Here is a 27,361-nt window from a genome sequence, read left to right as displayed (position 1 = left end):
CCCCTTGATTTACAACGTATTTTAACTCAGCATTTCCCAAAGCTTATTCTGTTAACCATTAATTCAAGAGATCTTATTGCCTATGACAGGTATGTAAAACTCTGCCATTCCCAAATAACTTCGTGAATCACAGTGTTAAGCAGATAGTATCTTAGTCCACTGGGGCTGCAATAACAGAATATCACAGGCTGAGTGGCTTATAAGCCCCAGAAATTTATTTCCCACAGTTGTGCAACTGGAAGTCCAAGATGAGAGCGCCAGTGTGGCTGGGTGGGGGCCCTCTTCTCAGAGGGAGAAGGAACAAGGAAGCTGCCTGTCTTCCGTTAAGGGGGCAGTAATCTCCTTCATGAGGGCTCCACCCTCATGACCTCATCACTGTCCCCAAAGCCCCACCTCTTACTACCAGCAAAATGGCAATCAGGACCTCAACAAATGAATTGGGGTTAAGGGGGACAATGTTTTTCAGACCATAGCAACTGGTTTCTTTATTGCAGAAAATCAACAAAGCTCACTCAGAGCTTTTAAAGTGTGCTTGAGGAAAGACTTGTACTATGCAGCATGATTTCCACACAGATGACCACAGAACACTTTTTTCTCAAAGGACTAATGTCACACAGGGACATCATAAGGAGACACTGCTTTAAATCTCCTCAGATTCGCAGCATTACTTTATTTCACCTCTGAAATAGTTCTGTGAGGTAGGAAAGAACAAGGTCACCCCTTACAGATAAAAATGTTGCTAATAAATAATGAAAATGAAATAATACATCATCAAGTATTAACTGAACATATGAGATGGCATTTGCTCTTCTAGTCACTGTGGGACGAAAAGAAAATTATGTCTTAGTTCCTGCTCTATTTGAAGACACAAGACATACAAGAAAAACAGAGAACTATAACATGGAACTTTCTTTTTACACAACAATATTTTTAAACATGTTCCAGTACATCTAAGTAGCTGATATTGCCTGATTATTGAAAATATGAGACACATGAAAGGGAAGTTATTTACTAGAGTTATAAGCAGGTTGGTTCTGGAGTTTACATTACTTTTGAGCTTTATGAGCTGTAAAACCAAAACACCAGCTGTTCTGACATCTACCATATAAAGAGAAGATAACTAAATCCTCCAAAAATTAGCCAGCAATATCAATGCACCAGAACCAGACCAATGTTGAATCTAACCTCATGATCTTCTCAACATAACCATTTAGAAGTCCCTGGGAAATCCCTAGACCCCTTCCCCAGTGAACTCTATTTGTTTCCATCACAAACATTTTAATGATGAAGATGGACAAGGTCAAACATTGTCCTTCTTTTCTATAAAAGATACAAGGTCCTTGGTTTCATTATCTAAGAAGTATGTCCTTTGGAATTAACATTATCTTTACCCTTAACAATAGGGCACTTACACTAGAAAACTTTGCCAGCAGGTAATAATGAAAGATAACATTCTTCTCTTAAATAATTGTTAAAAGACTGTGGTCAGATGTTTTGGCATCCTCCCCTAATGGCTCTATATGCATATTACATTATTAACATTAACCTGCAATGCATTTTTTAAAAGATTTTATGTATTTATTTATTTACTTACTTATTTATTTATGAAGTGTGTGCAAGCCAGAGTGGGAAGGTGCAGAGGCAGAGGGAGAAGCAAACTCCCCACTGGGCAGAGCGGGGACCCCAACATGGGGCTGCACTCCAGGATCCTGGGATCATGACCTGAGCCAAAGCAGACGCTTCACTGACTTAGCCACCCAGGCACCCCTGTAATGCCTTTTCTGAGATTTGGCAAAAGTTGCTAGATCACTTTCCTACCAGTGATTTTATTGTTCTACAATACAAGTATAAACAGAGGACCAAGGAACAATAAAAAATAATTACCTATGATAAGAGACATATTATCCACAATGGCAAGATATTCTGAATTCTCCATAGGCTACAAGGTGGAACTTCAGTTCACACTTTACTGTGAGTTAACAGCATTCACAGCACAAACAATAACTAATGGGATCACTTTGGGCATCACTCTCTAAATTTCAGTGCTCTCAGCTGTGGAAAAGAATAAATTGCCTGCCTCAATGGACTAAAATGAGAACGGAATCAGTTCAGCAGATGACTGGTCCCCTCGGGGTGCTGAGCCCCCAAAAATTGAACACTTAATACTATACCCTCCCCATTCATCCCAGGAGACTGGTCATAGACAACGTACTGAATGCGCTGTGAGATTTGCTGTCATGAAATGGATTGACTTTCCATAACCCAATGTTTCTCAAATCAATTTATTCCTGCTTGATCTTTCCTGTTAACATCTATTGGTACACCCGGCAATCCGTGTCCCTCAGAATGCACGGAGGGTGATATCTTCAGAAGAAAAGATAAACATCCACGAACAAGTTTTGAACCTGATGCTGGTTTTCTTTCTGACTACAACCAGCACACACCATAAGACAGTCTTGCCAAGCAGGAGGTAGCTGGAGAGGTCAAATACTCACAGGCACCAATGATGACTGTGTCCCAAGGGCAAATTTCATCATCTCCTGATATCACAGAGGAAGATGCAAAGCTCTCCAGAGTGCGTGTTTTGAGGTTGTTTTTTTTATTATAGGAATGGTTATGAATCGCATTCGTCAGTTTGCTTTCTTTATGAATGACACACATTTTCTCTGCGTTAAGGAGGCTAACTAACCCATGCTAACTAACCCTGGCCTCAGCGGTATCCACGTAACGCTATGCTAGCTGGTGGTGACAAAGGGAAATAGACTAAAACTCAAGTGACTCTCTTGGAAAGACTTTACTCTGCATAAAGTAAATGAAGATGTAGACCCTGTCAAAACCATCAATCTAAATAATTCTAGGTTAAAAGTCTTGTCTCACAGACATGATAGGCCCACGTGCGGCGGAAAACCACTTCCTCCACCATTTTAACCAATTATTACCATTAGCATTTTTTTTTTCACAAATACAAAATTGGGACGTAAAAAACCCATCATCCAAAATAGGTAAAAACGGAGTACACCCCAGCACACTGTCAGAGAACATAAACCATCAACAAAGCACTCTCGGGCTGAAGGAGGAAAACAGGGCACAGAAAATGACAGCAGGTGTGTAATTTGCAGGTGGAGTCACAAATCAAAATAGTCTTTATCTAAGCACAGTGTGGAAAAGATTTGGTCCTTCTGCTTTCTGAGCATATACACAGAGCTGACTATCCATCAGGAATGCCCCAAATCTCTAAGATCAGAGAGAACACAGCTAGAAACTGGTCCGCTCACACAATGGTGGTGATATCTTGCTGCTTCTGTCATATGATCCCCAAAATAACTACGGATAGAAAGAGATTGATAGTCATACTTAGGTTTTCGCTAGACATAAGCCTAGGCCCCCAATACCGGGATAATATGAGATTTGAAGTGAACAAAATTCTTTCCTATTTCCCAAAATGCAGCCTGGGGGCCATTTGTGTTCTAGAACTTCTAGGGGAAGCTGTTGAAACAGCTTCACCTGGGCCCCACTCAGACCTGCCTACGAATCACTCTCTGGGACAGAGCAGGAGTCTCCCTGAGAAATGAACTCCTAGGGCACTTTCAGGTCTCCTAGAGAATTAAAAGAATATGGTATTGAATTTTGATGTCAGTGACTGATATGGAGAACTTGAAAGCTTTCTACAAAAGTTTGAAAACCATCAAAAACTTTCCAAAGGAAGCCTTAGAAGTACAAGTATTTCTGGGCAAAAAGGAAAAAAAAAAAAAACTTAGGTAGAAGAAAATTGGTGGGACTTCTGAGTGGCTCAGTCAGTTAAGCGTCTGCCTTCAGCTCAGGACATGATCCCAGGGTTCCGGGATGGAGTCCTGTATCAGGATCCCTGCCTCCCTCTCTCTCTGCCACTCCCCATGCTTGCGTTCTCACTCTCACTCTCTCAAATAAAACCTTGAAGTAAAATCTTGAAGAAGAAGAAGAAGAAGGAGGGGGAGGAGGAGGAGGAGAAAACAACTGGTGACCATGGCTGTTTGAAAATATAACCTTAACATATTAAATATAAATATAAAATTTGGTATTTAGGTTTTATGAAAGATCAGCTAATTCATTGACATCCCTGCCTATAAGGAGTCCAGAGCTCAAAGCGACTTGTACCTGAGGCATTTGCTGTCAGTTGGCCCCACTGCTGCTCCCTCTAGCCCTTCCCTGGCTGCCAAAGGCTGGCTCTCACGGCCACACTGCCTAGCTTCCATCCACCGCCCGTTCCTCATGATGAGCAATGTATGTGGGACATATGACTGTGTGGAAAGGAGTGTCTGTGGCCCTAGAAAGCACCACTCTTCAAGAGTGCATCATTTTTTCCCCTAGAGATGTCTAAGATCAGGAGACCCTTTCCTTAGAGCCCACGGAAGTGCCATCTCGCCTCCCAGCAGAAGCTCTGACCAGCTGGTTCCGGAGTGTCCTCCCGGCCTAGTCATTTCACTTTTACAAGACACACGTGGCTTTCTGGAGTCAGTCAAGGGCTGTCTTCGCCCATCTCTCCAGTCTGCAGTATGGTTTTCATGTCTTTCAGTGAGCAATTCATGACTAAAAATCCAGAGGGTATATGAAGGTCTTGTTTTGAGTTTCACTTCTATAAAATCTTGTTTTGGTCATAGGGCAATGGCAAATAAAAGAATATATGTAGACACACACACATATATATATATATGTATAGATTAATATAGTATGTCTAAGATAGAGAACTTGAGGAAAATGATTTCCTGTGACAAAAACAGGGAGAGATAGAACAAGGATGTCCTTAGCCAACATGACACTACGTATCTTTCCAAGCCCAATTACAGAACTTTATATTGGATTATTACACAAGTAAACAAACATTAACTAACTTCTGAAAGTAAACAATCTCCAAGAAGTCAAACATTTCTAAAGCACGAAATGGTTAACTTAGAACAGGGTTCTCGAGCTGGGGGCTCAGAACAAGCATCATCTGGAAACTAGTTAGAAATGCAAAGTATCAGGCCCCTCCCCAAGCCAATGGAATCAGAGTCCCTGGGTGGGTCCCAGGAGTCTGTGTCTTAAAAGCCCTGGGTGGTCCTAATGCAGGGTAAAGTTTGGGAACCATAGGCTCAGAACTCAAGATACTTCCCTGGTCTTTACCTTCTTTGTTGGAGGGTAGCTGAACGGAGCAGGAGTACAGTAGGAAGCAATGCACAAGGTGTAGCTTAAAGAGGAGCGAAAAGACCCCTGCCTGCTCTCCCAGCTGGCCTCAGAAGTCTCTGGATTTCTTAAAAAATCAGAGCAGCTTCTTTCCATTCATCACAGTCACTAAAAAGCCACTAGGCCCATGAATATGCCAGCCCTCCTCCTTTATCTTATTCCTTAGCAGTCACTTGACAGATAGCCAGAAAGGAGGGGAAGCACACAGTGGCATATCACATGACAAGTCAGGTTTAAAGGGGAGCGAGGGAAGGAGAGTTGTGAGCCCTCATCCTAGAGGGATGACAGACAGGTCGAGGTGGGACCCTACCGTGAAGGGATCTGGAAAGGCTTTCCACACACAGAGCAAGGGATGCTCAAAGAAACACTCCGTCATCATTACTGTCTTCAGGAGCACATAACTAACAATCAATTTGTTGAGAACATGGTCTCCCCTGGCTTCCTCAACAGAACACCTTCCAAACTGCAAAGGTCGCTGTTGGCTACTAATTAGCACTCTCTACCCATTTTATACGTATATGTGATGCAAGTTCAAGCTAATGTGGAACAGTAGAAATTTGGGACTCCCTTCCATGCCTCCTTTATCCCAGCAGCAGCAGTGGCTTCTTAGGACGAGAGACACACAGACCCTGACATTAACAAGCACCGGCCAGAGAACTTAGAGACAGATCCATTCTGTCTTCACCATGTTGCCCCATGTTATATTTACAAAGCACAAAAATAAGACATTTCCTAACACATGCATTAGAAGTGTGATACTGACACTTAAAAATTTTGTGGAAGGACTTAATGACAACAAGCAGTACCTGAAAGCACGTAATTGTATACTTAGCAAACGCACCCAAATGAAAACCTGCTTTCTCCTAGTGCCATCACTATCAGATACACATGGACCCGCTTTTATCATACACTCTGTTTCTCTGAGGGTGTTTGAAAAAATCAAGGCCAGTCTGTAAAAATTCTGACAGAAACATGACTTCCAACGTAAGATGGAGAAGTGGCAATTAAAATTTCTGTACAAGTTGCCCCAAGAAGAGCACGAGTCACTGATTCCTAGAAGTACTCCTCTACGGGGTAAAAATGTCATATGCGACCATCCTGTCTTGCCTCGCTCTGCCAGCTGACAGGTGACATTTTAACCTCTAACCAACCACAGCAAGACAATTCAAAATTAAGGTTGACACTTTGTCCTTTAACTAGTTCCAAAGTACTGCAGGGGCTTCACTGCCTGATGTTACACCATATGTGCAAACTCTAGACACAGCAGGCAGGGGTAAGCAGGACGCCTCTTTACTCTGCCATTCTCCTGCTTCCTGTTGTTTTTGGAGCAGCCCTAACTTTAGCTAAACATAACCCGTCTGAGTGAATCATTTTTAGTAAGAGAATCCGCCTTATAGGAGAGCTCGCTGTATGCAGTCTGTATTTCAGAAGCAGAGCCATCTACGGAAGGCTTAAGAACTCACTGGTTTGTTATTTTGCAGTCTTTATGAAACCCGCCCATTTTATGAAAAATTTCATAGAACAAAGTTACTAACCATTGAAGTTTTTATGAATAAGACCCCAAATAATTATAGAATGAATCGGGGCGCCTGGGTGGCTCAGTGGTTTGGGCTGCTGCCTTCGGCTCGGGTCATGATCTCAGGGTCCTGGGATCGAGCCCCGCATCAGGCTCCCTGCTCCACAGGAGACCTGCTTCCCTCTCTCTCTCTCTCTCTCTCTCTCTCTGCCTGCCTCTCTGCCTACTTGTGATCTCTGTCTGTCAAATAAATAAATAAAATCTTTTAAAAAAAATAAAATTAAAAAAAAATTATAGAATGAATAACAGGAAGAATTCTTTTTGAAGTTTCCCCTTCCCCCAACTTGTCTACCATTATGCAATAGTGACGGGAGACAGATATTTCAAAACCTTTTCCAGAACGCAGGTCGTTTTTTCATTCTAAATTTACTCTAAATCTTGATTAACAGGATGTATTTACTTACTTGTGCCCTCAAGAGTTCTGATTCAGAAAAACACTATTTTAGGTTTTATGTTCATCTTTATTTTTTTTCCAGGTAGGAGAAATACATATGAGAAAGGAGAGGGTATCAACTGCTGATAATAAACTGTATCCTTAGCTTAAGGTCAGTGACTCTCGCCAAGCAGAGTTCATGAAAAGCATGTACAAAGTGGGGAAAAGGTCCTTTTAAAAACACACCCAACTTCCCCAGTGATCTTTCCCCTTGAGTTTTCTGTAAAATAGAACATTTAGCTCTGTATCATTCCAAAAAATCTATACGTATCTTAGGGAGGGGAGCATAAATCTCACGGGTCTCAGGTTCACTTCCTGTTGCCTTCCTTCATGATACATTTAAAGATAATCAATAAAAACTGATTTCTCTTTGTAAGCATTTTTCTGTTCTGCCAGAAATAATGGCAGTCCCCACCCTAAAATGAAGGAAAAATGGAAAGTAATATTTATCATAAGAGGAGAAAAAGGAACTGCCTAAGCATTTTTCCTGAGCTAAGTGAAACACAAACAGCAAATCAAGTTTACTCTTAAAGAAAAACAAATTTTAAATACTCCCAAGCACTAATTCTATTTCTGAAAACTGTGGTATCAAAAAGTTTTCAAGTTCTGGATTTATATCTTGGCTTTCAACAACCTCCTTGTGTTCTCTAATCGTTTCACTACATTTCTATATGAATATAAATATATATGTATATATATATATATTTTTTCACATATACACAAACACACATATATATATGTATCTCATACACATGACTTCAGCTCAATGTTGAACACTGAAACACCAAAGAAAGGACAGCTAAGTCCCCCAGACCGCCTCCCAGGGCAGAGTGCAATGCAAACCTTCAGGGAAAAACACAGATGAGAACAATATTAATCCAGTAGAGGAATAAAGACCTGCAAGCAACATTGTTATTTGTTTTAAAACACAAATCTTTTTTGCCTCTTGTCTTCTTAGCCCAAGGATTTTCTTATCCAAAATGTTACTTGAAAGTGTTCTATTAAATAACCCGCAATCATCTGTTGGGATTTCTCCAAAAGGGTCTATCTGAGAACTATCCATTTTAATTTTTTTTTCTTCTTCTGGATTCTTCTGAATTCTTCACAAAAGACTATAAGAAAACCCCACATGGAAGAAGAATAGACTTTTACTTTGTAATGAAGTTACAAATACATTTTATACATTTTCCTGGCTTCCTATTTCCCTTCATTCTGTGCTATCTACAGGTTGTCATATTTTACCAGGATGGACTATAAATCAGGCAAGTTCAGCCTGTCAGTTTGAAGAACGGAGGTGAAAAGCACAGTGGAAAATATATAAAGTATAATTAAAACCATATGACCAGATATACTGAAATAATACTTGTTGGAGGAAACCCAAGTAAAAATCAAACCTTTTCTGGTGTTAGTGAGACTCTCCAGTCCATTTGGGACAAGCACTCAGTTATTTGCTTTTTCTTTTTTTCTTCACAGCAAGAGCATCCAGGGAAGTTAAATCCTAACAAGATAATTAAGTCTATGGCCGTATTTGCAGCGGAATGTAATCCATAGTTGTTCATGTAAAACTGATCTCTCATTTAAAACCATAATTATTTATTTAGAAATATAGTTTCAGATTCATCAAGGGTCAATTTTATGCCTGCCAAAGAGTATTAAAGGCTTATGACAGCAATGTTGATTCAAAAAGCTTTTCAACTTTTCATCTCTAAAGACCTAAAGATGCCAGTAAGACATAGATAATCGAATTGCTTACTGTTGAACAAGGAGAGCAGGAAGTTAGAAAATCTAAACTATCTCCCCTACTACATTATAAACAATCGCCAGGTTGCCACCTCATTCAGGTTGTACTTGGCAGGCCAATGATATATATATACCTAAAGATGTACAGAAATTAAGATCTCTTCAAGTTATAAAGCAATTCCGATTTAAAACAAACAAACAAACTTTGACTTTGGCAGTCTATCACTAAAGCCACCCCATGTCTATTTCTCCAGAGCATTCCAAGTGCCAGTTATAAGGATTTTGGCAGACAAAAGGAACATAATTTTCAATACTGCTTTGGGATTCCAGTAAATAAGTCAAAGTGAACAAGTTACTTACCCCCCAGAAACTGAATTCCTCCAGCCACTCTTCCCACTGTCCTGGAGATGAGCTCCGACACACAGCAACCCATGAGGGCGGTGAGGGCCACCAGGAGGAGGAGGCCACAGCCCAGGCCTGTGACAATGGTACAGATCCTCCATTCTGCACTGGGGATGCCCTGGAAGGAGGCGTAGCGCCCACACTCCTCCACCATCACCATCATCTGCCGGCTCTCATCGTGGACAGGATAGGAGCACCTCCGGAAAGTACCGAAGGACACAGACTTGCCCAGCTGTGATCCCCAGAGCCAGTAAGGCATGAAGAACCCCACACAGGAGGTGGCAGCACAAAGAAAGGAGAGCAAAGCCCAGATCACCCCAGTACAAGTCAGGCTGGATGCCATCTTTCAGGGCAACGGGGACGCGCAGTAACTGTTTAGGACTTCAGGGGCCAGGGAAGGTGTGAAACCACCAGGCAAGGGGGGGCAGTCCACACTTCTGTAATGGGGGGTGTCTAGTAACAGAATGGATCTTCAGTCTTCCTGACCATCAACTTCCCATTCTCTGTAGTAAGGACGATGGTCCCTGGCAAAACAATAATAAATGTTAAAAGTGAAATGTTTTTAGAGCAGCGATAACACCGGTATAGTTGGGCTGCAACTCTTAATGAATAAACATTCAAACTTGCCTCAACACTTCAAAAGTGGGAAGAACTCATTCTCTCTAGAAACTTCTCTACCATTCAAGTTTTGTCAAACTAGCTCATAGCTTTTTCATGTCTTTATCTCCTGTAAATGCTCCCAAATTAACTCTGACAGCTATTTACTTAAAGAAATGCATGGCTTCTATTTGCCAAGTCAGTGAATCCATTTCACATGCTCACAAGGAAAAGTAATGTAGCATTTTTACTAGCAGTAAACATGATTCCAAATATTAAAATAAAGTGAATCATACCATGGTTTGTTTATTTGGCTTGCAAGTTCATGCTGATAATTTGTAGCAACTTTTCCGTGTCCCTTTAGGTGCATTAACTCTGCACGAGCCCAAACAAAATAATTGGGATAATTTTCACAGCGGCAGAGCACCATAAATTCAACAAGTACTATAGCCTGTCTAGGCACATAGAATGGATGGAACTATTAGGCACTCCCTGTACTCCTTCAGTAGTATTTGTGAATTCCTTCAGTCTTAACCCCCTTTCTCCTAGTGCAAATGAAAGAAAGGCTGTGTAGGGCTTCCTTCTGATTCATGGGTTCCAGTAAAGATTGGTAGGACTCTCTCTCCCGCGGAACGATTGTCAGCGTCTAATCTGAAAAGTAATCCGCACATTCTAGTACTCCGCATGGAACCCCAGTCATTCAAAGAGTTCAATGCGCCTTGACTTCCAGCCCTCCCTTCCTCTCAAAAGGAGTTCTTGAACCATTTCCCACACTTTCCATACAGAAAGGAATACAGAAGCAGCCCATGCACCCCCACGGTTCCATTCCCAGAACCTATAACTCCAGTTTTTCAGTGTCCACAGCAAATTCCCTCTCCCTGGCCTCCCCCGTACCCAGCCCTCACCCCTACCGTTTCCTCTCCACCCGCCGCCCCAGTTCCAGCCCAGTGTGTCACTGCGGGGGAGCTTCAACTACTTTTTTTTTTTTTTTTTAATCATGTCAACTGCAGTCAGCGTCAGCGTTAGCCGCTGAACTTGGTCTGCCTGGGCCATGAGGCTGGGGGAGGTTGCGGGGGGCGGTCTGGGGGTTGGAAGGCCCTCATCTGCAGCCAGGGTTTGGCGCTCCGAGGGGCGGGCCAGCCCACCGTGGGCCCCTCGCAATGGCCCTACCCCGGACGACACCCTGTGCTCCCGGAGCCCCGAGCGGGGAGAGGGGCATTTTCCGGCCGGCCCGCGCGCAGGGAGGGGAAAGCACGGGAAGGCAGCACCCCCCGGAGGCAGCCGCCGACAGCGGACGCGGCGGCCGGGAGAGCCGACCGCGCCGCGGGGTTCAGGAAGTGCGGAGCAGGGAGCAGCCCGACTCCGGCGGCGGCGGCGGCGGGGGGCCGGGGGGCGCGGGGAGAGAGCGGAGTCCGCGGCGCCGGGCAGCCAGCGCTCTCCTCACTCACCCGGCTGGCGGGCGGCGGCCGGGGCGCGCGCTCAACTTGCTGTCTTCCGCGGGCGGAACATCCACGGCGCCCAGCGCGTCCTTCCTCCTCGCCGCTGTCCCTCACAGCCGCGGCCACCCCGGGGCGGAGAGCGGCGTCCGGCCGGAGGCGGAGGGTCTCGCGAAGGCCGGGCTGCGCCGCCACCCGCGGAGCCCCCGCTGCCCGCGCTCTCCGGCGGTGGCTCGGACGGAGCGCGGTGGCCACGCGCGGGGCGCCCGGGCTCTCACGCAGAGGAACAGAGCTCCCTTTGGCAGGCGAGGCACGCACCGCCTCCTCCCCTCGGCGGCCCGGCCCTCCTCTTTCTCTTGTCCCCTCCCCTCGCGCCCAGGGACCCACGGCCGGCGGAACGCGGACGCGGCGCGGCCGACCGGGACCCGGGAGTCCCCCCTCCTCGTCCCGGGGTGGGGGGGGGCGCAGCTCTGGCTGCTCCCGCAGCCGAACCCCCCCGCCGCCCTCCCCTCTAGGCTCCTGCCAAGAGGGGAGGGCGGGGAGGCACGCAGACCCAGAAGTAGGGGAGAAAGTTGCCGGTCTTCTCCGGGCTCCCGAGGGGCTGCGAAGACCAGACAAGTTCCCAGGTTGCATTTCTGGGGCTGGGGTTTGCGGCTTAAGCGCCCGTTTCCTACCGGAGATGCAGATGAAAAGGAGCGCCTCAACACTGGGCAAAGTGACCCTTTGGAGCTTTGAGGAGGTCCTTGGGTTGGAGTCACTTTGGAAGGAGTTAGAAAAGCCAGTGTGGACTGAGAGATAAGAACGGGAAGCCTAAGCTCAGGGATTCTGTCTGGCAAGCTTCTTTCCAGACAGGCCAGGGAGAAGGCAGGGGGAGACTTCCAGCGAGCAAGCCTCTCCCCAGAGATACCCTTTCTGGGAACCTCTTTCAAGCCATTGTATTCTCTCCCTCTTTATCTCTCCCTCCCTTTCTCTTTTCTTTTTTCTCTTTCTCTTTCTGCCTCTCTTTCCCTCTCCCTCTCCGCCCTCCTCCCCTCCCGCCCTTCCCCTCCATCTCTCCAACCAATCACTCTTGGAATCAGAACCATTAGATTTCTGTCTTAGCTTGCCCTTCTCACTCACCTCTTTGGAAGTTGAGAGCTACATTCAGTAGAGGACTGTGGGCGTCTCTGTTGAAGACCATATTTGAAGAACCCCGCCGTGTAGGAATAGCAGTATGTGAAGCAGATACTTCCCGGGATAGTCTGTGAAGTGCTTTTTCAAAGGAGTTAGAAGTAATAAATGGGTAGGTATATATAATATTTCATAGTAAATTTTCAAACTGCGTCATTTCAGTTAGCCATAATGGTGGACATTCTTCCTGCAACTACAGCTGGAGATATACGTTCTCTCATTATCATATTGAAAAGACTTGAGTAATCTCTTGGGTTTTGATTATCATGAGGAGGGGGGCTCTACTAGCATCTAGTGGTTAGAGGCCAGGGGTGCCGCTAAACACCTTGCAATGCACAGGACAACCTCTCAGAATTACTCAACCCAAAAAGTAAATAGTGCTAAGGTTAAGAAAACCTGTTTCAGTGAAATGTCAGGTGGTTCCCTGTTCCCCTGTAGCTCATCCCTGAAATCCCAGGTTCAGAATCCCTGATTCAAGTGATTTAAATTGTCTCATACAAATCACTGGTTACTTAGCTCTGGGATGGCTCAAATGATGGGTCTGACTTCCAGTTAGTGCCACGCCCGTAGCTATTACCCAGAGCCTTCAGATATATAATGTGAAGGCAGAAGATAGAACCATATAAAGACAAAATTACAGTCATGAGATTTGTCCGAGAGGTTACAGCTAAAATGCGGGCTTTAAAATAACTCATGGGCGCCTGGGTGGCTCAGTTGGTTGAGCAACTACCTTTGGCTCCAGTTGTGGTCCTGGGGTCCTGGATTTGAATCCCACATCAAGCTCCCCCTGCTCAGCAGGGAGCCTGCTTCTCCTCCCTCTGCCTGCCACTCCCCCTGCTTGTACTCTCTCTGTCAAATAAATACATAAAATCTTTAAAATAAAATAAAACAAAACAACTCATTATTTGCATCCTATTAAATAGGTCAAAATGCTACTGGAGAGATTCTGCTTAAAATGAAAAAGAAGATAGAGGAAGAGGTTGAATTTTTAAAAGATTTATTAATAATTAATAAATCTTTTATTATTTATTATTATATAAATAAATAATAAAAGATTTATTAGGATGTATATATCAATTATTTGTGAAAGCATAGTACATTATGCAGTAGGACTCAAATTTCTAAATTAGATGAATGCGTTTGGACAAATGGTGACCTTTCCGAGCCTGAGTTCTCTCATTTGTAAAAAGAGCCTGTAATGGGCGGTTTTATAAATTTTAATTTAGTGAAGGAGGGGGCAGGGGAAGGGCAGAGGGAGAGGGAGAGAGAGACTTTCAAGCAGACTCTGTGCTGAGCAATGCTCAGCTGACTGAGCCACCTAGGCGCACCTGTAATAGACGGTTTTTAACATTGTCCTAGCTCATGACTTCTAGCATCATGATCATAGAAGTATTCATATATTTGAGAAGGAGTCTGGGAGTCATCTGATTTTGCTTAAGTACATTTAACAGATGAGGAAGCGGGGGCTCAGAATCCTTCTGGTGTGCTAACCAAAGCTGAGCCTAGAATCCATGTATCCTGATTTCCCTTCTCATTCCACCATGTAATTATGTTCCCAAACTATAAAATCTTCCGAATTACACCTTGGGTTCTTGTGTGTATACTTTATAGGCAAAATGCATTGTAATATCTTTAAAACCCTTGTATTAAATTTGCACCTTCAAAGGATCTTTAAATTATCTCCCAGCCAGAAGTTCCCACATAGTAGAGGTGGCATGTACCTCTTACTCCAGGTTTGAGTTTCTAGTACATTTGGAGAGTGGTCTTGTTGAGTCACAAGATGAGATGAGGAGGCTGTAAAGCATCTGACAATGCCCTTGGTTGGCTATCCAAGATTAAGTCCCAACTCCTTGTCCTTGTTCCCTAGGTAAATACCTCCCTTCCAACATCCTTAAAGCTAGTGGCAATCACGTGATCTCTTTAGCTAATGAGTCTACTGAGGAAGCCTCAGGGAAGATTGCATTCTCTGATAAAAAACAGCTGTCTTCAGACACATTCTTGAAGGATGAGGTGTTTGAAGCTGTGGCAGCCTTCTGACAACCATGAGGAGAATCAGAGACAGAATCCCAGGTGGAGCTACACACCTCCTTTTGAAATTTTTAAAAGTAAATTATAGATTGTTAATATGGTTTAAATCACTGTTATTTGAATCTTCTGCTTGTAGTAGCTGAAAGCATTCCTAATCAATGAAGTACCATCCAGATAAGACATATGCTCAATGACAGGAAACCCAGCATGGTACCTGAGAGCTTCGCAGTTAAAGATAAATACTCAATAATTGAACATTAACTGGAAGAATTAATGAACAAATCAATATCATTGTGATTATGATCCTTGTTCCTGTGCAGCCTACAGAGCCCGTCTTTAATTTTTAAACAAATAGGGTGTGCTATGTAAAATTAGGGAGGAAGTAGGATAGCGGGATCGAGGAAACGCCATGGAATCAATCACTTCTGACTCTAGGGGAGAGGTTGGAAAGGGACCTCTTCAGTTGATGTTTGTGATAAAAGCTACAGTTCGGCTCATACAATGCCCATTTCCAACCCTCTTCTGCTATCACTTTCTCCGCAACAGAAGCAGTGAAAGCTAAAATCTCCATTCCCCAGCCTCGCTTGATGTCTGAGTGGCCATGTTGACAGTGCTGGCCATCGATGAAAGTGGAGTGGTGCCCCACCCCACCCACCCCCGCTCCCTGCCACCCCATCCTCTTCCTCTTTCTTCCAGCCTTGAAAACAGATGTGATGGCACCTAGAAGCACAGAAGCCATTCTTCAGCCATGAGGTGAGAAGGATGATGACAAAAGCCAACACACTAGGAATGATGGAGTAAAATGGCGCCAAGAGTCTGGATGCTTGGTCTTTTCACTAGGCTGCTCTGTTAACCCCAGACACCCTTACCTGTTTAAGCCTCTGTTACTGGCAACAAACAAGCGCCCACTAGACTACTGAAATGACCTGTTCTCTTGCAGTCCAGAAACCGGCACCATGGGAAGGTGGATTAGACACAGGGTGAGGGGCCATGAAGCAGAAGAAACAAAGAGTGCCGGGGCACCATTCTTTCTCTGGCAAACGGTGGCTACAGTGGGCATGCATTGTCTATGGCATGTATTGGACCCTTCTTAAAGTCTGGTGAGAGAAACAGGAATAGCCATGAACACAGTTTACAAAATAGCTCCCCTTAAAGTCCTAACCTTGAGAAATTTAAGAAAGACCGAAATTCTCAGCATTATCAAATGACCTGCCACGAGAAGGACCTCTGAATACAGGCCAGCAAGAGAGAGATGCGGGAAGGTATAGTGTGTAAAAGAGAATTAGGGCATAACAAAAGCCAGGCTCTAAATACTAAATAGAGCCCGGGAAGAGAGATTTCTTCAACGGCTCCCGGCCTAGAGCTGATCAGTTCTGTATCAGAATACGTCATTTGTTCCTCCACAGAGGCACTGAAGAGAGGCTCCACTAGCTGAAAACTCATCACGGTGCTCAGGACAGAGGATGTAAAGTAAACAATTGGAGAGCATGGTAAGTTCATTCTTTTGGCTGCTTCTTTCCTCTGTACATTCCTGAACTACCCTTGCCCCTCATGAATCTTTCTCTCTCTTTTCGAAGAGTTTGTTTCTTTATTAGAGAGAGAGTGCATGTGCACACATACGCATAAGGGTTGGAGGGGCAGAGGGAGAAGCAGACTCCCCGCTGAGCAGGAAGCCCAAGGCGGGGCTCCATCCCAGGAGCCCTGGATCATGACCTGAGGCAAAGACAGACTTTACCAGCTAAGCCACCCAATGCTCCATGAATCTCTTCTCAAGACAAATTTAAATGAGTATTGCTATGGTATTTTACTGCATTGTGTCCATCTTGTATAGAGGGGGGAAAAAAATCTCACAAGACAAGTGAACTCTCAGGTTTCCTGGTCTCCATTTCAAGTAGTCTCGGAGTGAGATCATGGATTGCTTTTAGAATACTCTTTCTCTCGCGTACATGGTTATGCATACATTTACCATAGCTGCCCTAACATCCTATTAAAGGAGGTTGCCTATTTCATTTTCTATGAGCTTTCTGTCATGTGTTTGATAGACTCAAGGCCTGTCTTCTGTAGAAATTGTGTCTTGTTATGTACGATTTCTAAACATAGTGATTTGTATGACTGTATTCCTCAAGAACTCTCATGGAAATAAGGTACATAGAGTCCATGGTCTGCTCCCAGGAGTGCTGTCTGCGTTATTCATTTAAAGTTTGCAAACTACTTTGGCAATCTAAAGTGTCATATAATTTCTCTATATTATTCTTTTATGAATTAAAGCAGCATACAAATTTTAAATCAATAACTTATTCATAAGAAGCAAAAAATGTGAAGTGTTAAATCGCACTTTACATAGCAAATATTTCACATGAAGCCATCAAAATGGAAAATGTCCATAATACATTATATATATGTTTTGCTAAATGACCCAGTAAGCAATTTCAAGTAGTACATGATTATGTTTAATATTGAATCAATGTCATGCGTTTGCTACTTTTAAATTCTTCTTTTTTTCTTTTTGTATCAAAAATTATCTCGGGCTTTTTCAGTGTTATGACTATGTCTTATGGGTTTTTAAAATTTTCCCAGAACATGTAGAAAGAGGAGTATAATGAGTTCTATAGAAAGAGATAAGAATTTTTTCTGTGATAATATTTGCTGCCAATCACTGATACCTTCTGAGAAAATTCACAAAGATGTGTTTCTGCAGCATTTTAAATTTGTAAATCCTCCCTTCATCAAAATAAGATGCATTGGGAGTATTAAATATACTAATAGAGTGATCTAAGAGAAGAAAACCAAAACTTAAATAGTTAACTTAGTATTATAACACAGAGAAGTTAACAAACTCTGGTTTTCCTGAAGTACATAATTTCACATTACAGCCATTGTGAAATGGTAGAGGAGACATGCTTTTCCCCCATTTTTCTAGTTTTTTGTTTTCTCAGGAAATAAAAGGAGAAATTTTTCTTAAATGCACCTGGTCTCTCTCCACTCATCCAAGCAGCTGGGGTAATTGGAGGCCCGGGGGTGGGGGGTGGGGAACCCTCTTTGTGTGCTCGGTTATGGCCGCCCTTCTCTCGTGGGTGAATGTCCCACATGGGGCAAGAGAGAGAAAGGCAGAGCCTGGGAGAGCTGGCAAATCTGCTGAGCTCTGGGGCCCACTTAGCAGGCCCGTTTGCCCTTCACTAAGCTGCATCCTTCACTCTAACCTCCATTAGTAATAGCCATGACCTTTTGGTCTCCATCTGCCACTTTTCCCCCTTCATTTGTCCAGATTGCATCGGGGAAGAGATGCACTCTTTATTGGCCCCTGTCAGAGATCCTAATAGGAACATCACAAACTGAACCTAAGCATGTTGAAATACTAATGAAATATGACTATTCTGTGACCAATAACGGCAGCAACACCGGGTCTGTACTGACGGGGTCCGGAGAAAAGACAGGAGCTGACTTCAGCAGTCCGCCGTGAGCTGAACCGTCAACGATGGTGTCTGGTTGACTTGCCAGCTCGAGTACTTGTACACGTGTGGATGCAGGGAGAATGCTGTTTGGCTACTTACGCCTTCCAAAGATCAATGTCCCTGGGGGTTAAAAGCTGAAGAACATGGGCGAGGTGACAAGCAGCAGAAGACCCAAGAATAAAAATAGAATTAAGAGCCGTCTACAGCATCAACCATTTCGGCAGACAGACGTTAGAAGTGTTGGTGGGGGTGCCAATAGCAGTGGGGAGGGAGGAAGAGGGCACGAGAGGGAGTGGGAAGGAGAGCAACAGAGGCAGGGAGAGGCGGAGAGAAATAGAAGACAACCGCTCTGTTTGGGTTTTATTTGTCTTGCTTCGTTTCTGGGGAGAGAGGGGTGAATAGGACTTCTGTGTCCTCTACCGTGAAGGCACAGGCACAGCGTTCTTGCCATGTCTGGTTGCCATGTGCCTCACACCCAGGGCTGGGAAAATAGAGACCCGACGGCTCAATCATTACTCCGGGAGGAGTTGTGTGCCAGGAAAAGGACAGGTCAACTAGGAAGCACTCGCAGTCAGAGGGCCTTCGGTCCGTGCAGGGAAAGGAGAGCTGTGTGTCCCAGCCCTCGGTCAGCTCCTGCAGTAACAACCCGCTATCATAACTGATGTTTGATATGATGCCTTTTCCAAGTGCCCAGACAATCAGCCAGGCCTTCCTCCATGCTTCCGACCAATGTATACCTCTTCTACTACAGAGCTGACAGCAATGCATTATCATTATTTGGTTGTGAATGCGTACCCCAGGCCCGATCGTGAGCTCCTCAAGGCCTGTCTTCCTCAGCCTTTCAAGCACATAGCAGGTGCTTACAGTGTCGGGCCCAAAATTTCATGGGATGCGTTGATATCTTGGAGCCTCGGTAGGCCCCAAAGACCTGGCTGTGAGTCCTGTACTCCTTTTTTTTTTTTTTTTTTTTTAAGATTGTATTTCTTTATTTGACCGACAGATCACAAGTCAGAGAGGCAGGCAGAGAGAGCGAGAGGAAGAAGCAGGCTCCCCGCTGAGCAGAGAGCCCGATGCCGGGTTCAATGTCAGGACCCTGGGATCATGACCTGAGCTGAAGGCAGAGGTTTTAACCCACTGAGCCACCCAGGCGCCCCTGTGAGTCCTGTACTCTTGACAGATGTGCCTCACACCCAGAAGGAGAAGTTGCTCTCCTGACCAGCTTCTCTGTTAGCCAAACCAGCTGCACCTCATGGGGTCCTCAACCTAAGGGCTCTCAGCTCCCTCCCAGCCCACAGAATTATTCAAACAAGTTAATCGCATCCTCCTGCGGGAACCCAGGGCACTCCCCCCTCTCCTTACTCCAAGCCTTGCCTCCCACTGCCCCTGCTGGTTCAGTCTGCTCCCAGGTACAGCCCAGTGTGGCCCGCACCCCACCTGGTAGGATCCTCCTCCCCCAGCCTGTGTGTTGATTGACCAATAAACTTCTGCCATCTCGTCCAGCCGGTGCCAGGTGTCAGGTTTTCATCATCTCATGCTACTTAGGGTGAGGGACCCTACTCATCAATGAAATGATCAGAAAGTGCTGAATAAACACTTGATAAAAAACATACCTGATACCATGATTGATAGGATACCATCATATCATCAAAAAAGACGATAGGGGCGCCTGGGTGGCTCAGTCGGTTAAGCATCTGACTCTTGGTTTCTGCTCAGGTCATGACCTCAGGGGTCGTGGGATCAGGTTGCACATCAGGCTTCCTGCTCAGCACGGAGTCTGCTTGAGATTCTCTCTCTCGCTCTCCCTTTGCCCTTCCCACTCCTGCTCTCTCTCTCTCTCTCAAATGAATAAATCTTTTAAAGAAGACTACATTATATATCTTTGGTTTTTTTAAAGGTACTAAATTTTAGGATGTGCTTTGGAAACATTTCCATTCTACAACAACCGAAATTTCAGAATGTGAAATCCTTCAATATCTACGAGTATATTAACCACATCAGCCACTCCTTTATTGGTAAAGGTTTTACTGTTGTCACAGATAAGCAATTATTTATGGTATGACTGAGGGACTCTTTTCATTGGGCTTATCTGTGTACTCCTGATCTGCCTCAAATAACCCAGATCACTTCCAGAATTAAAATGCTTAATAGAAGCAGAAGGCAGTTATCAATCGAATGAGGTCTCTGAAACACAGAATGACTAAATCCAACCCATTGGACAGAAAAGCTTATGGAGAAGCGTATTTCAGATCAGAGTAGGGAAGGGTCAGAGTTGTCCCTGAAGGGAACATGCATTTCAAAACCTTGAGAACTGCAACATAATAGGTGTCCACTCAAAGAGCATATCCATGAGTCAGGAATGTTGTAGAAAATACTCCAGATCAGCTCTGAAGTTTTACTAGATTCTTTTCTATTCCCTTTCAGTGTCCTGGGGCCAACCTTTTCTCGAACCCTTCTGTAATAGCTGAAAGCCATATGTGGTGAAGGCTCTACCTATTTCTGCAGATTGCTTGGGGACCCTCTTGTTTTTTCTTGCTAAGCGGTGGGTCAAACACCTGTCTCACCCCAAGTGTATGTAGCCCCAAGTGGTGAAAGACCTCTACGTCTTTATCTCCATTAGGTGACAGTGTTTTTAAAGGCTCTGGGACAACCAGGGATGGGGTTTCATTTTAGCCCGGCAAACAAATGAAATAAGTAGGCAGAGCTGGCAGGCAGAGGGAGAAGGAGAAGCAGACTCTCCACTGAGCACGTGAGCCTGATGTGGGGCTCGATCCCAGGACCCCGGGATCATGACCTAAGCCCAAAGAAGAGGCTTAACACACTGAGCCACCCAGGTGCCCCTCAGTCTGCTTTTTAAAAAATAAGACAAGCTTATTTAAAGTGTATTATTAGACCATGTTCCAAAAGACATTGTTTTAAAAACAACTTTTCATCGATTTACCATGAGCTCCATATCTTCTTAAAGACACTTTGAGCCAAAATATTAAAATTAAAAGCCCACATGAGTGGTTTCAGGAAGAATATATAGGATACACCACACTGTTGCCTTTAAAAAAAAAAAATGTATCTTTTCCAAGAAGAATCAGAGCCAGATTCTATCAAAATCAAAACCCAGAGTGTCCAGCTGTGTAAAGAGCACTCCATAAGGAGCCAAAGACCTGGGTTCAAATTCATAGTCTGGATCTTGAGTGACTAGGTCTCAGATGTCAGCTCTGTCATGGCCCATTTACCAAGGCCATGGCTTTGCCTCATCAGCCCCTTCTCTGTCCTTTAACCACTTGCCTGAGGTGAAATGAATCAATTAACTTACTCATTTTAGTCAGGGGTAGATCTTGAATTAATGGTCATGCCTGTGTTAGAATGTGATTTTCCTGAATGTTAGGTTTTATTTCTTTATACCAGAGGCCTCCTAGTGGCAGAAAGACAGCAAACCAGAGATTGGATCTTCAGCAGTTTTTCTTCTAGGATACGTATGGGTGAATTAGATTGTCCCCCAAGTGTGTATGACTTTTCTGCTAGAAATGGATTAGCATCCCAGTGTCTCCACTCCTCACACATTAACGTGGGAGCAGACAGGGTTTGGTTATAGGTATACTGAAAATGGCATTAAGCCAGGAGTAGTCCAGATTCTCTCTTGGCTGTCAACTTCCCGATGAGGCAATTCTTTTTCTTCTTTGGTTTTTTAATACATAGCCATGGTTTCTTTCCTGGCCATCATGTCTAATCTGGAATTATGTATAATGGGGGCACCTGGGTGGCTGAGTTGGTTAAGTGACTGCCTTTGGCTCAAGTCATGATCCTGGAGTCCTGAGATCAAGTCCCGCATGGGGCTCCCAACCCCCTTCTCATACTCTCTCTCTCTCTAATGAATAAGTAAATCTTAAAAGAAAAGAAATTATGTATAATGTACATACTTGCTAAACTTTAAGTCTTCACTTACCACCTTCTTTTGATCCAACAGCCTTGTTTGACCCTGAGTGTTGCTTAGGAAACAATCACAGTGCAGTGAAGAAAGGAAAGATGGGGCTTCCTGGATCCAAATAAATCTCAGGTTTAGTTAATGCTAAGGTGCCAATGTTGATTTCTTAGTTTGACAAATGTACCACGGTACGTAAGATGAAAACATTAGCAGAAAACTGATATTGGATGAGGGGTATAGGGGAATACTCTGAACTCTCTTTGCAAGTTTTCTGTAAAATTCCAAGTATTCTGAAGCAAACAAAAAATGTATTTTTAAAAAAACACCTCAAGGACCTTCTGTGTGTCCGTTTCTATGCTGGACGCTTTTCAGGACCACACCTCATATTTGAAAAACATGTCAAAGACGAAAATGGATTTTCATATACTTTTCCTTTAAACTCCCCTAGCAGCTTTGCCAGACACGAGAGATGAACTTTTTCCATCTACAACATACAGAAGAGGAAGCTGAGACTCCGAGAAGTTTCATCCCACTCAAAGTCAGCAAAGGGAGGAGGAAGCCGTGCCACAGCCCAACCACAGGGCTCTTTCTATACCCACAAGTTCGTCAGCTTTAAATTCTAATGGAAATGATTCTACTGGGCCTGACTGATTGACCCAATATTGCTGGATTCCACATATCCACGTGATGCTGTCCCCTCTGTATGAGGATTTAAGTGTGGAAAATTGTAATGGATGCCACAAGAAGAAAAAAAATGGAAATGGGAAAGAATAAGTCAAAGTTCCAACATTTACTCCCAGACTTCATCATGAAGTAATAAAATTCTCTCTGCCAAGAAAAATCTCTCTCATCCTTTAAGGCTTGGCTTAAGAGTTACGTTGTCAGTCCTTCCTCCAGTCTCCCCTCTGCATCGAGGGACCACATTCCTCCACCTCTGCGCTTTCTTAGCACTTTTCATGCTGTTTTTTTCTTTTCTTTTCTCTTTTCTTTTTTTTGGGGGGGAATAAATATTAGAACTATACATACATATTTTTGCTATATATAAAGTGACTCTCCCACCTCTTGTTTTCTTACTAATTTTTCTATCCAATCTGTTTAATCCTCAAACTTTATTTTTTTTTCCCCTTGGTTGAATGGATAGACATGTTAAAATGTGGATAGACATGTTAAAATACGTCAGTTAAAAAAATCTCAATCTCAAATATCTATAGAGACCAGCAAATGAATATAAAGGGCTAAAGTAGGCCTGAGCAAAGGAAAAGTCAAGAGGCCCTCACTGTCTCTTATTTTTCTACTTTCTACTTTCCCAAAGAAACTGATGTTTTTCTACTGTAAACAAAATGGTGCTTGATGACATTTGACCTCAGCATTGTCATGGGAACAAGGGTGTGATGTGAATTGCAGCAAGCTGGAAAGGCTCCTTTAAAGGGGCAGATTTATTTTGTTCCAAATAACTGTTGTTTTGTGGAAATTTAATGTCCGTTTTTACCAACATCCTTTTTTCTTCTTCTCTTCTCCTCCTCTCCCCCTTCCTCCTCCTTCTCCTCCTCCTCTTCAAGAGAGAGATGGAAATTCCTTTAAATTTTTAGGCTTTAGGTTTTGGCTTAGATTTAGTTCAAATTCTATGCTGGCTACGTAAGATGTATGTGGCCCAAATTTGGCCCAGTGTGCCCCTTCACAGCCTCTGACTTCAATAATGTCAAGACTAATATAAAAATAAGCCTACTTTGAGAATTTTTGAGAAGAGACGCTTGTCCTCCAATATGGAGCTGATCTCAGCAATTCCAGTGCTGAACCTTCCTCTTCTGAATTAAAAAAAGTTCTCTCTATCAAAAATGCAAATATCTCTTAGGAAGTAACACACTAGGTTATCATTAGCGAGTAAACTTAATGTAAATTATAACATTGGATCCTTTTTCTAATTTTAGTATATGTGCTGCCGAAGTGAGCACATTGGATCCTTTTTCTAAAAAAAGGTTTTATTTATTTATTTATTTGACAGAGAGGACACACACAGCAGGGGGAGCAGTGGCAGGCAGAGGGAGAAGCAGGCTCACTGATGAGCAGGGAGCCCAATGTGGGGCTCGATCCGAGATCGAGCTCAATCCAAGAGCCCGATCTCTTGGGTCTGAGATCATGACCAAGCTGAAGGCAGATGCCTAACCAACTGAGCCACCTGCTTAACTGACTGAGCCACCCAGGCACCCCAACACTGGATCCTTTGAAACTGTTGGGTAGGTAAGTTGCGAGGATAGGAAAAAACTGAGTAGAGCATATCAGATTAGAGGAACTAATCTGGGATAAGAATGAACCAAAAGTTGTGTTGGGTTCTGAAATTAAAGCTTCTGCCTCATGACTTGATTTTGAGCAGCCCTTGACTGTGACATCTAATGATACTTCACGTGGGTAATCATTATTCTTTTCCTAAATCTTGAGACAAAAAGATGGAGACTGTCTCACTTTGATGGAATATTCTTCTCCTTGATTAGTTTCTAGTTCCCAGATGTCAAGATGTTGAGGAAGACGCAAGGATTACTTGTAGATGAAGTTCAAAAATGGAACTTATTTATTTATATTAACTTACTTATTTAATTTTTTTAACTTTTAAGAAGAAGGGAGCTCTAGACTAGACATTGGAAATTGAAAAGGCTAGAAAGTACAATCTTTGTCATTATTTTGCCTGTATTTAGTTTTGTGAGTAGATACTACAGTGTTATTTCCTTCTCTGGAGGTCTCCTCCTCTGTTCCCCACCTACTCCTACCTAGCTGCTTCTCTGGACATCTCAGAGCTTGAATGGCTCTCTAGTTGCTTCTACTTGTTAATTTAAGAAATAATCAAGGCAATATTTGCATCTTTCAGGAGGGTCATCTATAATTTCAGCTCAAGTTATTCAAGGATTAACTTCATGATCAGAACATTTTTCTGTTCTGAATTTCTTTTATGGAATCCCTGTCCCCTGGTAAAGAATGTTAGAGACAGACAAGGAGGGAACGGACCATTGTCAAAGCACTTTGGGAAAAGGATGATGACGTTAGGGAAAAAAAAAGACATTTATATATAGTTCGGATTTCATGATCTGGGTATTTCTCTCAAGTGATTTTTTTTTTCAGTATTGACTGAATTTGGTTTCTCCCCTTTGTGTTTTAGGTGTATTTTTCAACCAACATCACTTCATTGCTTTCAGCTGATTGAAAAAAAAAATGTATTCATTTATTTGACAGAGAGAGAGAGAGAGAGCACACACAGGGGGAACAGCAGGCAGAGGGAGAAAGCAGGCTCTCCACTGACCAGGGAATCTAATGCAGGGCCCAATCCCAGGACCCTGGGATCATGACAGAAGCTGAAGGCAGAGGCCTAACCAAATGAACCACCCAGGTGCCCCTCAGCTGATTTCTTGATCATCCCATTATATTCAGTTTTCCTTTAATTATTCTTCTTATCTAGATTTAAATGGGAATTCCTATTTACCACACTGGATATTATCATCATTTTGCCAATCTGATAAGTAAGGAATATGTGTTGAGCATTTGCATCTTTATTAACAATGAGACTGATTTTTTAAAAGTGGTGTTTATCTTACTTCATCTTTGTGAATTGCCTTTTCTTGACTTTTTCCCAATTTTTCTTTGGCAGATATTTGGTTGTTTATAGAATACGTATCATAGTGAACTAAGGGCTGACACTGGGTGAATAACTTAGGTCTGATTTAAGAGGGCTTAAAAGCCTGACTGACAGTTTGAATTTGGTATATTACACAATAAGACCTTATATAAATTATTTACATTGAGGAAGGGCCAGTCAATTTGAACATCTTTAAACTATAAAATGTAATATGTCTATAGGAAATTGCAAGAAATAGAACATTCTGGCATTCCAGAAATGCCCTCCTCCCTTCCTTGAATATAGTTCTTACCTTCAGCTCTGCAAGCAAGCACTATTCAAACTGTCTTCTACCACCTCTGTCGACATTCGGTTCTGTCGGGTTCTGTAAAACCTCATATGATACCATGATTTAAGGTCATCCTTCTTTTGCTCAATGTTTGCTCAAGTCTGTATTGTTGGACATCTCTTGGGGTTTGTTCCTTTTTATCACTGTATAATGTTTCTTTGTATGAATATACCATGATTTATTCATGGATTCAGATGTCGATGGACTTTCAGGTAGTTTCAGTTTGATTCATTACGAAGATCCATTACTCTTTGAATGTACTTTAATAGTGGAATTGTTCTATCAAGCTTTATAATGAATTCCAAAATCTTTTCCAAAATTGGTGTGCTAATTTATACTTGACTAGCATATGGACACCTGGGTGGCTCAGTCAGTTAAGCTTCTAGCTCTCAAACTCAGCTCAGACCTTCATCTCAAGGTCATAAGTTCAAGGCCCATGTCAGGCTCCATACTGGGTATGTGGACCCTACTTAAAGAAAATAAAATAAAAAATATACCTGACTAGCGTAAAGTGATATTATGCTCTCCATCCTCACCCAGTTGGGTGTGTAATGAAATTTCACTGTGATTTGAATTTGCATTTTCTAGTTAATAGTGATGTTGAGTGCCCTTTTTTTTTTTTTTTAAATGCTTCTTGGTAAGTAGATATTCTCTTCTGTGAATTGCCTAAGCCCTTTGCCCAGTTTCTGTTAGGTTACATAGGACAGATTGAATAAATAAGTGATATTAGGGATTATAGATGCCAAGTTTCTTACTGTTTGAGGAGGGAGTTATAATCACAGAAAGGTAGAAATCTAGAATGATCCCTGTGGTGTTGATGAAAATAGAATGACTGATGTGAGCTCACGGTTTTCAACATAGGTAAATGGATATGTAGATATCGATATTGGCAGGGAAAGTAGGAGATGAGTCTGGAATATATTATTATGACAGGAAGCAAGCAAAAACTCAGATGTATAGTATCCAAAAGACACAGAAACCAATTTGAATGCCCCCGCACTGTCCAAGGCTGAGACCATTTGAGCATAAAAATAAATAATAATAGCAATGGATTAGGACTCATTGAATAAAATAAAAAATCCTCTAAGTCCTATACAAATAAATTTAAAGTTTGGTGGAAAATGCTATATTTACATAGTTTCAAATTACTTCCCATGAAACATTTATTAAATAGAAACGGGAAAAGCATACTATTACAGTGAAGAATACTGCCTGACAACACATTAATCAAATGATCAAGATGTACAGCATCAGTAAATTGGACAAATTAAAATTCTGTGGCTTCAACTATAGTGATAGCCCTACCACTAATGCATACTGAAGGGGGAAACAGAGACAGTGAAACTGAGGGACATTCTATAAAATAAATGGCCTATACGCTTCAAAAATGTCAAAGACATAAAAGTTAGAAAAAGTGGAGAAACTATTCCAGACTGGAGGAGAATAAAGAGACTTGAGAAAT

The 27,361-nt window shown here is 43.0% G+C and overlaps 1 protein-coding gene across 3 annotated transcripts in view; it reads right to left on the bottom strand.

Moving 5' to 3' along the window:
- LHFPL6 (LHFPL tetraspan subfamily member 6) overlaps positions 1 to 12,031 on the bottom strand; it is a 234,410-nt gene extending 222,379 nt beyond the window's left edge. Inside the window, exons 1-2 of one of the 3 annotated variants that reach the window (XM_013049293.2) lie at positions 11,396 to 11,812; positions 9,309 to 9,874 (exon numbers count right to left, since the gene is read on the bottom strand). In XM_013049293.2, coding sequence (XP_012904747.1) covers positions 9,309 to 9,693 — 385 coding nt within the window. In that variant the 5' untranslated portion in view covers positions 9,694 to 9,874; positions 11,396 to 11,812. Of the gene's footprint in view, positions 1 to 9,308; positions 9,875 to 11,395 lie in introns of those variants that run through there. The other 2 variants (XM_004779235.3, XM_045072306.1) reach the window with 2 other exon arrangements.
- Positions 12,032 to 27,361: the final 15,330 nt, after the last annotated feature.

The sequence above is a fragment of the Mustela putorius genome, unplaced genomic scaffold, assembly GCF_011764305.1.
Source record: "Mustela putorius furo isolate JIRA1106 unplaced genomic scaffold, ASM1176430v1.1 tig00004013_pilon_pilon_pilon, whole genome shotgun sequence".
NCBI lineage: Eukaryota > Metazoa > Chordata > Mammalia > Carnivora > Mustelidae > Mustela > Mustela putorius.
This window is presented reverse-complemented; position numbering and strand designations above follow the sequence as displayed.